The sequence below is a fragment of the Hyla sarda genome, chromosome 10 (genome assembly GCF_029499605.1).
Source record: "Hyla sarda isolate aHylSar1 chromosome 10, aHylSar1.hap1, whole genome shotgun sequence".
In the NCBI taxonomy this organism is placed as follows: domain Eukaryota; kingdom Metazoa; phylum Chordata; class Amphibia; order Anura; family Hylidae; genus Hyla; species Hyla sarda.
In genome coordinates this window covers 61,957,870-61,970,247 of record NC_079198.1, presented here as the reverse complement: position 1 = coordinate 61,970,247, position 12,378 = coordinate 61,957,870, and the positions used below count along the sequence as shown (strand labels likewise).

Here is a 12,378-nt window from a genome sequence, read left to right as displayed (position 1 = left end):
ATTATTCACTTATCACAGATTTTTTGTATCATTTTGTGTTAAATGTATGCACTACCGTTTTGTTTTTTCAAAAGGAAATAGAGTACAGAATTTTTTATTGAAATATTGTCTGTATCGGTCATAATGCTTACTTTGATATAAGTAAAACACACTTTAACCCCTTAACGACACAGGACGTATATTTACGTCCTGCGCCGGCTCCCGCAATATGAAGCGGAGTTGCGCTGCGACCCCGCATTACATCGCGTCAGTCCCAGCGCTCATCAACGGCCGGGACCCGCGGCTAATTCCACACATCACTGATCGCGCCAATGTGCGGTATTAACCCTTTAGATGCGGCGGTCAAAGCTGTTCGGGACCGCTGCGTTGAAATAGCGGAGTCCCGAACAGCTTACAGGACACCGGGAGGGCCCTTACCTGCCTCCTCGGTGTCCGATCGACGAATGACTGCTCCGTGCCTGAGATCCAGGCAGGAGAAGTCAAGCGCCGATAACACTGATCACAGGCGTGTTAATACACGCCAGTGATCAGCGTGAGAGATCAGAGTGTGCAGTGTTATAGGTCGCTATGGGACCTATAACACTGCAAAAAAAAAGTTACAAAAAAAAAAGTAAAAAAAAAAAATGTTAGTAAAGGTCATTTAACCCCTTCCCTAATAAAAGTTTGAATCACCCACCTTTTCCCATAAAAAAATAACCGTGTAAATTAAAAAAAAAATAAACATATGCGGTATCGCCGCGTGCGTAAATGTCCGAACTATAAAAATATATCCTTAATTAAACCGCACGGTCAATGGCGTACGCGCAAAAAAATTCAAAAGTCCAAAAAATGTATTTTTGGTCACTTTTTATACCATTAAAAAATGAATAAAAAATGATCAAAAAGTCAGATCAAAACAAAAATCATACCGATAAAAACTTCAGATCACGGCGCAAAAAATTAGCCCTCATACCGCCCAGTACATGGGAAAAATAAAAAAGTTATAGGGGTCAGAAGATAAAATTTTTAAACGTATACATTTTTCTTCATGTAGTTATGATTTTTTCCAGAAGTAGGACAAAATCAAACCTATATAAGTAGGGTATCATTTTAACCGTATGGACCTACAGAATAATAAGGTGTCATTTGTACCGAAATATGCACTGCGTAGAAGCGGAAGCCCCAAAAAGTTACAAAATGGCGTTTTTTCTTCGATTTTGTCGCACAATGATTTTTTTTTTCCGTTTCGTCGTGAATTTTTGGGTAAAATGACTGTCACTGCAAAGTAGAATTGGTGACGCAAAAAATAAGCCATAATATGGATTTTTAGGTGGAAAATTTAAAGGGTTATGATTTTTAAAATGTAATGAGGAAAAAACGAAAGTGCATAAACAAAAAAAACCTGAGTCCTTAAGGGGTTAATGTAATTACACATCCTCAGTAACAATTTGACTTCTAGTCTAAGAGTTGTACTGTAGTTATTTTTTTGTCTGTCATTCACAGACATTTTCTCAGAGAAGGAAGGTGCATTCACTAGAACTGGCCCACATGCTGTATTACAGAAGCACATCCAACAACTCTGAGCTTCTTGGTGCCCTCATTCTAAGAGCTCAAGAAGAACATGCAAAAGAAGTCATCTTGGCGCACAGCTTTCTAAAACAGTTTAACCTACAATGTGATGGAGATAAGACAGGTAGGTGCTTCCTGTAATGTAACACAGAACTTTACTGTACATTTTGGTTCATATTCCTGAAGTAGGAATAGCACAGCTCCCATCAACAGGGTCCAGCTTTGTAAAACTATTTTTTTTTAATTGATGTCTGTATAAATTTGATTTGTGTCTGTATAAATGTCTCTACATAGAGCATATTTAAAAGAAGAAAAACTACCACAAGAGGACATACTTTTAAACCTTTGTCCCTCTAATCTCTAATTTAAAACTAATATCAGGAAGTATTACTTTACTGAGAGAGTAGTGGATGCATGGAATAGCCTTCCTGCAGAAGTGGTCGCTGCAAATACAGTGAAGGAGTTTAAACATGCATGGGATAAGCATTAGGCTATCCTTCATATAAGATAGGGCCAGGGACTATTGATAGGATTCAGATTATTGGGCAGACTAGATGGGCCAATTGGTTCTTATGTGCCTTTTTCACCTTAAGGACTCTGCCCTTTTTTGCAATTCTGACCGCTGTCACTTTATGCATTAATAACTCTGGGATGCTTTTACCTTTTATTCTGATTCTGAGAGAGTTTTTTTCGTGACATATTCTACTTTAACATAGTGATACATTTTTGTTGTTACTTGCATCCTTTCTTGGTGAAAATGTTGAAAATTTAGCATTTTTCTAACTTTGAAACTCTCTGCTGGTAAGGAAAATGGATATTCCAAATACATTATATATTTATTCACAAATACAATATGTCTACTTTATATTGGCATCAGAAAGTTGACATTTTTACTTTTCGAAGACATTAGAGGGCTTCAAAGTATAGCAGCAATTTTCAGAATTTTCGCAAAATTCTCAAAATCGGAATTTTTCAGGGACCAGTTAAGTTTGAAGTGGATTTGAGGGGCCTTTCGTTGAGAAATTACCCCATTATAGAAACTAGCCCTCAAAGTATTCAAAATGAAATTCAGAAAGTTTGTTAGCCGTTTAGGTGTTTCACAAGAATAGCAGAAAAGTGGAGGAGAAAAATCTAAATCTGCATTTTTACACTAACATGTTCTTGTAGCCTCATTTTTTTTTTCATTTTTAAAAGTGGCAAAAGGAGAAAAAGCCCCCCAAAATTTGTAGCCCAATTTTTCTTGAGTATGGAAATACCTCAGATGTTGACATACAGTGCTCTGCGGGCTCACAACATGGCTCAAGAGGGAAAGAACAACTGTGGGATTTTTGAAAAACGAATTTTGCTTTCATGGTTTTTGGGGGCCATGTTGCATTTACGAAGCCCCCATGGTGTCAGAACAGCACCCCCCCCCCCACGGCATACTATTTTCGAAACCCCTCAAGGAACATAACAAGGTGTATAGAGAGCCTAAACACCTCACAGGTGTTTGACGACTTTGCCTTGAAGTTGGATGGGAAAATTGAAAATTAGATTTTTAACACTAAAATGAAGATGTGACTCCAAATTTTTCATTTTCACATGATGTAATAGGAGAAAATGGACCCCAAAATTTGAAGCCATATTTCTCCCAAAACACCCCATATGTGGACATTAATTGGGCACTCTCATTAAAACAAATTTATCATTGTGTAAATCAGGTTTGTCTTACTTCCCTGGAGAGCACATTTCCCTCCATCTTATACACAGACTTAGGACCGAAGCCCAAACACAGGAAGTGCAGCCTGGAGTGCTGAGGGTGGGGGGGGGGGGCGTCCAACCAACAGCATATAGCAGTTAAGTGTAAGAGGAGCTATAATTGGATGAGGCTGGACCCCCCCCCCCCCCCTCAGCACTCCAGGCTGCACTTTCTGTGTTTGGACCTCGGTCCTAAGTCTGTGTTTAAGATGGGGGAAAGTGTGCTCTTGAGCTTTTTTAAGCACAAATAAAACAGAAAACTTCATTTTTTTTTTTAAACAAAGTATATTAGAAATATGTTTTATTTACCATAAGGAGCGCAATAGCAAAAGTACATTTTAATGAGAGTTACCCTTTAAGTGCTCTGCTGGCGCACTACAGGTCTCAGGACAGAAGGAGCACCATTGAACTTTTGGAGGGAGTGGAATTTAAGTCAGGGCCATGTGCATTTACAAACCTTCCATGGAGCCAGAACAGCAGAAACCCCCCACATGTGACACCATTTAGGGAACTACACCCCTCCAGGAACGTAACAAGGGTTACAGTGAGTACTTACACTTACACAGGTTTTTTGAACAGCGGGCCGTAAAAGTGAAAATTTTTATTTTTCGCACTTTATTGATAGTGGTACCCCAAATGTTTCATTTTCACATGGGGTAATAGGGCAAAAGGCCCCCAAAGTTTGTAGTGCAATTTCGCCTGAGAAAGAAAAGAGTGACTGAAAAGAGAGAGTGAAAAGTTTGTTGGAATTGAAGTCGGGGGCAATGTGCGTTTACAAACCCCCATTGTGCAAGAACAGCAGTAACCCCACACATGTGACACCATTTTAGAAACTACTCCCTTCAAGGAATGTAACAAGGGTTATAGTGAGTACTTATACCTCACATTTTTTTTAAACAGTGGGTCATAAAAGTGAAAGAATTGATTTTTAACACTGAATTGCTGGTATTAACCCAATTTTTTTTAGTTTCACAAGTAGTAAGAGAAAAAAATCTCCACAAAATTTGTAGCCCAATTTCTCCAGAATAAGGAAATACCCCATATAAGGCAGCTGCAAAACAGGGCTTAGGAGTGAGACAACACCGATGAGATTTGAGGCCTAAAGTGGTGCTGACATAAAATCTATTAAAAAAAAAAAAAAAAACCCTGGCAAGTGACCTGTTACGCCGAGCGCTCCGGGTCCCCGCTCCTCCCCGAAGCGCTCGCAGCGTTCTTTAATTCGCAGCGCTCCGGTCAGACCTGCTGACCGGGTGCGCTGCGATATTGCTCCCAGCCGGGATGCGATTCGCGATGCGGGACGCGCCCGCTCGCGATGCGCATCTCGGTCCCCGTACCTGACCCGTTCCCCGTCTGTGTTGTCCCTGTGCGCGTGGCCCCGCTCCTTAGGGCGCGCGCGCGCCGGGTCTCTGCAATTTAAAGGGCCAGTGCACCAATGATGGTGCCTGGCCCAATCACCTTGATTAGTTTCCACCTGTGCACTCCCTACTTATACCTCACTTCCCCTGCACTCCCTCGCCGGATCTTGTTGCCATTGTGCCAGTGAAAGCGTTCCCTTGTGTGTTCCTAGCCTGTGTTCCAGACCTCCTGCCGTTGCCCCTGACTACGATCCTTGCTGCCTGCCCTGACCTTCTGCTACGTCCGACCTTGCTCTTGCCTTATCCCTTGTACCATGCCTATCTCAGCAGTCAGAGAGGTTGAGCCGTTGCCGGTGGATACGACCTGGTTGCTACCGCCGCTGCAAGACCATCCCGCTTTGCGGCGGGCTCTGGTGAAAACCAGTAGCAACTTAGAACCGGTCCACCGACACGGTCCACGCCAATCCCTCTCTGGCACAGAGGATCCACCTCCTGCCTGCCGAATCGTGACAGTAGATCCGGCCATGGATTCCGCTGAGGTGCCGCTGTCAAGTCTTGCCGACATTTCCACGGTGATTGCCCAGCAATCCCTAATGATCACCCAACGAAATCACCAGCTGGCATACTTGACCACCGTGACACAGCAACTTCAGTCACAGATATAGCAGCTGCTGCCGCAGATACAGCAACTTCAGTCACAGACACAGCAGCTGCAACAGCAACAACCATCTCCTCCGCCGGCTCCTGCAACTCCTCCGCAGCGACCGGCCGCTCCTAACCCCTGCTTGTCCCTGCCGGACAAATTTGATGGGGACTCTAGACTCTGCTGTGGTCTCCTGCCTGGGAAGGCCCTGCCATGTGCCACACCGCTCGGAGCACCTCTCTCACAGTATCCTTTGCAATCCAGCCCTGTGCCTCCCGCCGGGGAGGCTATGCAAGTGGATCGGTCTCGCCTGACCCCTGAAGAGAGGACTCGTCGCAGAAAGAAAGAAGATTTACTTCTATACTGCACTGTGCGTTACCGCACAGAACCCCTGCTCTTGAGCATGGAACTGCATCTCGAAAAAATTGAACTTTTTGTTTTGCCCAAATGCTCTTCTGAAGTCCTCCTCGGTCTGCCATGGCTCCAACGCCACTCCTCTACCCTTGTCTGGACCAACGGGGAGATCAAGAGCTGGGGTGCTTCTTGCCACAGAAAATGCCTCACGTCTGCTCCCAGTCCCGTCAGTCAAACCTCTGTGTCTCCCCCTTTACCTGGTCTCCCCAAGGCCTATCTGGACTATGCTGTGTCTCATCCTCACAGCCCCCGTCCTGTTAACACTCTGCCCCGTGCCAAGCTTGACCCTCTTCCCTCCCTCCCCACTCCCACGCCTTCTTGTGTGCCCGCTGTTGATGAGGTTTCCCGGGGCTTCGCCACCGTCTGGAAAAAGACTCTAAAATCCCTCATACTAGCCTCATCCCGGGTGAAGAAGCTTGCCGAAGAAAAAAGAAGAACTCCTCCTGTTTTTGTGTGGCTCTCCACCAAGTATATCCGCTTCCGTGTCCCCAGTTTTAATCTGGGACCACGTTATCTTGGACCCTTTGTAGTTAAGTGCTCAGAGGAGAGATCTTGGGAACCTGAGGACAACATCCTGGACAAAAGTCTTATCCTCAGGTTCTCAGGCTCCAAGAAGAGGGGGAGACCCAAGGGGGGGGGGGTACTGTTACGCCGAGCGCATCCGGGTCCCCTGCTCCTCCCCGAAGCGCTCGCAGCGTTCTTTAATTCGCAGCGCTCCGGTCAGACCTGCTGACCGGGTGCGCTGCGATATTGCTCCCAGCCGGGTTGCGATTCGCGATGCGGGACGCGCCCGCTCGCGATGCGCAATCTCGGTCCCCGTACCTGACCCGTTCCCCGTCTGTGGTGTCCCTGTGCGCGTGGCCCCGCTTTCCTTATAGGGCGCCGCCGCTGCGCGCAGCCGCGGTCTCTGCAATTTAAAGGGCCAGTGCACCAATGATGGTGCCTGGCCCAATCACCTTGATTAGCTTCCACCTGTGCACTCCCTACTTATACCTCACTTCCCCTGCACTCCCTCGCCGGATCTTGTTGCCATTGTGCCAGTGAAAGCGTTCCCTTGTGTGTTCCTAGCCTGTGTTCCAGACCTCCTGCCGTTGCCCCTGACTACGATCCTTGCTGCCTGCCCTGACCTTCTGCTACGTCCGACCTTGCTCTTGCCTTATCCCTTGTACCATGCCTATCTCAGCAGTCAGAGAGGTTGAGCCGTTGCCGGTGAATACGACCTGGTTGCTACCGCCGCTGCAAGACCATCCCGCTTTGCGGCGGGCTCTGGTGAAAACCAGTAGCAACTTAGAACCGGTCCACCGACACGGTCCACGCCAAATCCCTCTCTGGCACAGAGGATCCACCTCCTGCCTGCCGAAATCGTGACATGACCACAATTTTGAAACTACACCCCTCAAGAAAGATAATAAGGGGTACAGTGAGTACCTTACACCTCACAGGTTTTTGGAACAGTGGGCCGTAAATTGAAAATTTGATTTATTTTTTTTTACTCTAAAATGCTGGGGTTACCCAATTTTTTTACATTTTCACAAGGGTTAATGGGAGAAATTTGGTTACAAATTTTGAGAGTTTTTTCTCCTGACTATGGAAATACATCCACATATGGGGTAACTTGCTGGGTGGGCGCACAACAAGGCTCAGAAGTCATAGAGTTCTGTTTGCATTTGTGGCCTATGGCATATCAGTAGCTGACGGTTACATACATTCAGAGGAAAATGCAAAAATGAAACACCCACATGTGACACCATTACAGAAAGTACCCCCTTGAGGAATGGGTATACGGCTAAGGAGGACATTTTGAACGCACAGGTATTTTCCAGGAATGGATGAAGGGTAGCTTTTTGAAATTGCAATTTTCAACCTATGCTCTGCTTCATCATAATGTGAACAACTAACGTGACTCTGAATTGTCGCCTGGAAATACAAACGATCTCATGAACGAGAACTCTTCGCATTTTGAGGCCAATGTTTCTTATTGACCTAACAGTTACACAGTTACATACATTCAGAGGAAAATACAAGAAAGGAAAACCCACGTGTGAGCCTATTACAAACAGTACACCCCTTAGGGAAGGTGTATAGGCGTGAAGTGGAGATTTGGAACAGACGGGTGTTCCCTAAATATATTTTCCAGGAATGGATGAAGTGTACTATGGAGGGGGGGGGGGGGGGATGAAATTGCAATTTCGATACTGATATGCCAATTATTTTCCCAGAATGGTGACCCAGAGTATAGCCGAAAGTAAACATTATGCCCGCCCCAAGCCCTATGCTCTTAATGATCATTCTGGGAATGTGATGTGTGTGGCCGTCCCTAACCTGTTACCTCAAACACACACCCCACTCAGGTGGGGAGAGAGCGCTCTGCATTTGAGGTAACTGCAAACCCCCACTGCAAACCCCCCCACTCTGCATTTTTTTCTGGGATCGTCTCCTCTTTCTTGTGTGGTGGACCTCACCTGGAAAGTGTTGGCCAGGGACGATCTTGGGAACTGAAGTTCCAGAGGTGCTCTCACCAACTCCTATGGCGGTCACCAAAGATGAGGGCCTTTAGAGCTTCCTCTTGGAGCTCCAGGAATGTTCCTGTGTGGCCAGCGTACTGGGACAGTGCAAAAGTGCAACCTGTACCATGTAGACCGTAACTTTTTTGTACCATGTCCATGTTTTACGCATGGCATCATATGGCTTGAGGACTTGATCAGAGAGATCAACTCCCCCCATATACCGATCGTAGTCCAGAATACAATCGGGCTTAAGGAGCGGTCCCACCGTTCCTCGCACAGGGGACAGGGGTGCTGCCGTTCCCATGAATTGTGGACAGCATAAGGACATCCCTCGTCCTTATACTGGCCAGCAACAGGTTTTCATGGGAAAAGGCACGGGACTCACCCCGGGGGATAGGAATATGTAGAAGATGGGGCGGAAGGCCTCTTTGATTCTTCCAGACTGTCCCACAAGCGACCGTGGATCTGGCGGCAAGGGATGTGAAGAGATGGGTACTACTGTAAAAGTTATCCACGTAAAGGGGGTAGCCTTTATGCAGCATTGGATGCAAAAGGCCCCAAATGATTTTCTCGCTAACACCCAGAGTGGGGGGACATTCTGGGGGTTCAATACGGGAATCTCGTCCCTCATACACCATAAACTTGCAAGTGTACCCTGAGGTACTCTTGCGAAGTTTATACATCATAAAGCCAAAATGCGCTCGCTTGGTTGGGATGTATTGCCGGAAGCTGAGTCCTACCTTAAAGCTGATGAGAGACTCATCAATAGCGACCTCCTGCCCAGGGATATAGACCTCCCAAAATGCTGCATTATCAGCATAATGCAAACATTTCTGAATGGCCTCGAACCGGGGACGTGTCATGGCCATACTGTAGAGCGGGGTCTGGTAGAGGACGTCCCGCTCCCAGTACTGCCTGACACAGGTTTTTTTTTTTTTTTAACTAAACCCATATGCAGCACAAAGCCCCAAAAGGTCCTTATTTTGGTTGCATTGACAGTGTACCATCCATTGGGTCTAGCTAAACATTAGCCCGGGTTTACAGCAACGTACAGGTACGTCTGGTCAACCATCAGATTGACAAAGTAGTCACTGAAAAAATAACTGAAATACTCCATTACAGTGAACCCGACGATGTCAATCTTGATTCCTGAGTCGCCAACAAACTCAGGAATTACGGGCTCATGGTCCGCTGGCTGAGTGCAGACAAGTTTGCCGGTACCAGGCACCAGTAAACTTGGCTGGTGGGCTTGACTAGTATGAACGCCAGGGGGACTCATACTAGCATGGGGCACAGGGTCAGGAGCAGAGGAGGTTTGCGGCCTTGCATGGCAGCGACTCCTCCGCCTTTGTGGCTCATCATCAGAAGATGATGAGGAGGACAAGGAAATAAGGAAGGTGGGGTCTTCCTCGTCCTCTGTGGTGCTTTCAGTGTCGGAGGCAAGTATGGCATATGCCTCCTCCGCTGAAAATGCCCTGTGGGCACTTTCCCTACTCTAATGAGGGGTGAAGTGTATATATGTGGGGGGGGGGGGGGGGAGGACTTTATTGGTGTGTGTGTGGTGTGGTATGAGACTTCCTAGTGTAAAGAAAGAGGAAAGTCGATCCAGCAATTCCAATAAAACATCGATTTATTTGTTGTTCAGCAGCATAAAATATCCCGCATGGATAGCATTCACAGCACACCACCTAGCCAGTGATACACAGCAACATGGACACGTTTCAGTGGTTTGCACACTGATTAGTGCTTGGTGGCGTCAGGGAGCGCAGAAGTCAGTAGGGGGTCTGGCCACTCAGCCCAGAACAGTGGCTGGTGGCACGTTACACAGACCCCCACACAAAATGCCCAAAAAATAAAATAAAAAGATTAAAACCCCCCAAAAAAGCACCCGCCTGAACCCCCCCAAAAAAACGCTGATCAGTGAAAAATCACACAGCACAGGCCTGCCATTGGTGGCATGGACCGCCTATAGGTGCAGAAAAATAAAAAAAAGACTCTTTAATCCCTGAAAAAGCACCTTCACCACAAAAAAAAAAGACTCTGATCACTACTACAGGACTGATCAGCGGCAGATGGGCTTTAGCTAACGGTGGCGGACCGCTCTTTTATAGCTAAGAGGGTCCGGCCACACTTTTAGCAAAAAAAAAATAACAAATTATCTCCCTGCATAAGTTAAAGCTGTACCTAATTGCTAACAGTGTCGGATGGCACTGAAATAGTGCTGAAAAGCACTTTTTTTTTCTTCTGAGGGGGGAACATGGCAGCACGGGGCTCCATCCTGCTCACCAGATCACCAAAGTATGGTGGACAGAATGGAGCAACATGCTCCTTCACCCACTTCCCCCTTTTCCATAATGCCGTGATTGGTGCGGTCACTACGGCCGCCCAATCACAGCTGTACTGGAGGGAGGCAACACTGCCACTCGCCCAGTACAGTACGGATGATGATTGGTGGTGTATATTACACCACCGATCATCATCCTTATCCGGGTCACCCGATCTGTGGCGATCACCGATATGGGGAGTCCTCAGGATCCCCCTTCACACTGTGCCGGAATGCCTGCTGAATGATTTCAGTAGGCATCCGGCTCTGATCCCCACCAGGAGAGTGGCGGAGAACGGAATCGCCGCAGAGCGCCGGTCTGAAATGACCGTCGATCTCCGATATGTGTGATCGTGGGTTTTCTCAGGACCCCCCTTGGCAATATGCCGGGATGCCTGCTAAACGATCTCAGCAGGCATCACGTTCTGGTCCCCATCCGGCGAGCGGCAGGGACTGCCTGATCGCGGGAGTCCCGCTGCTGGGGACGCCCGTGATCATGCACGCGGCACCCCGTTTGTAATCAGTCCCCGGAGCGCGTTCGCTCCGGGTCTGATTATAGTCGACCGCAGGGCCGGCGGCATGTGACGTCACGCCTCCGCCCCCGTGTGTTGTCACGCTCTGCCCCTCAATGCAAGCCTATGGGAGGGGGCGTGATAGCTATCATGCCCCCTCCCGTAGGCTAGCGTTGAGGGGCGGAGCGTGATTGCACACGGCGGCAGAGGTGTGACGTCACACGACGCCGGCCCTGCCGTCGAGCGTAATCAGACCGGAGCGAACACGCTCCAGGAACTAATTACAAACGGGGTGCCACGTGCATGATCACGGGTGTCCCCAGTGGCGGGACTCCAGCAATCAGGCATCTTATCCCCTATCCTTTGGATAGGGGATAAGATGTGTAAGCACCGGAGTACCCCTTTAAGGGAATGGGGGCGTACTGGTTTGCCCTGAGTCCTTAAGTGGGTATATGTGTGCCTACGTATCTGTATAAATGTCTCTGCATGTATATCAGTGCCTGTGTCTGTGTATATATGTCACTAAGTAGAAGAAAGAAGATGGTCCAGCACTTGAAGAATAGCAGCTTTATTGTAAATACTCAGGATAAAAAACATACAATCACTTCAACTCGTCATGTCCAGCTTCATGCGTTTCGAGCACAAGCACTCGAAATGTGTCAAGATGCATATGACGAGTTGAAGTGATTGTATGTTTCTATCTTGAGGATTTACAATAAAGCTGCTATTCTTCAAGTGGTGGATCATCTTCTTTCTCCCACTTATTGATTGGACATCGGAGCCAGAATGTGGATACATGCTGGGAAGGTGAGCTGGATTCTCTACTTTAGTATTTATGTGTCTACATGTACAGTCATGGCCGTAAATGTTGGCACCCCTGACATTTTTCAAGAAAATGAAGTATTTCTAACAGAAAAGGGTTGCAGTAACACGTATTTTGCTATACACATGCTTATTCCCTTTGTGAATATTGTAACTAAACCAAAAAAGGAAGGAAGAAAAAAAAAAAAAAATTGGACATAATGTCACACCAAACTCTAAAAAGGGGCTGGACAAAATTATTGGCACCCTTAACTTAATATTTGGTTGCACACCCTTTGGAAAAATAACTGAAATCAGTCGCTTCCTTTAACCATCAATAAGCTTCTTACACCTCTCAGCCGGAATGTTGGACCACTCTTCCTTTGAAAACTGCTCCAGGTCTCTCTTATTGGAAGGGTGCCTTTTTCCAACAGCAATTGTAAGATCTCTCCACAGGTGTTCAATGGGATTTAGATCTGGACTCATTGCTGGCCACTTCAGAACTCTCCAGCGCTTTGTTACCATCCATTCCTGGGTG

The 12,378-nt window shown here is 46.9% G+C and overlaps 1 protein-coding gene across 4 annotated transcripts in view; it reads left to right on the top strand.

The window, feature by feature from the left end:
• TMEM143 (transmembrane protein 143) overlaps positions 1–12,378 on the top strand; it is a 151,663-nt gene that overhangs the window by 120,635 nt on the left and 18,650 nt on the right. For all 4 annotated transcript variants that reach the window (XM_056544614.1, XM_056544615.1, XM_056544613.1 and 1 more), the window contains one exon: positions 1,483–1,672. In XM_056544614.1, coding sequence (XP_056400589.1) covers positions 1,483–1,672 — 190 coding nt within the window. The remainder of the gene's footprint in view (positions 1–1,482; positions 1,673–12,378) is intronic.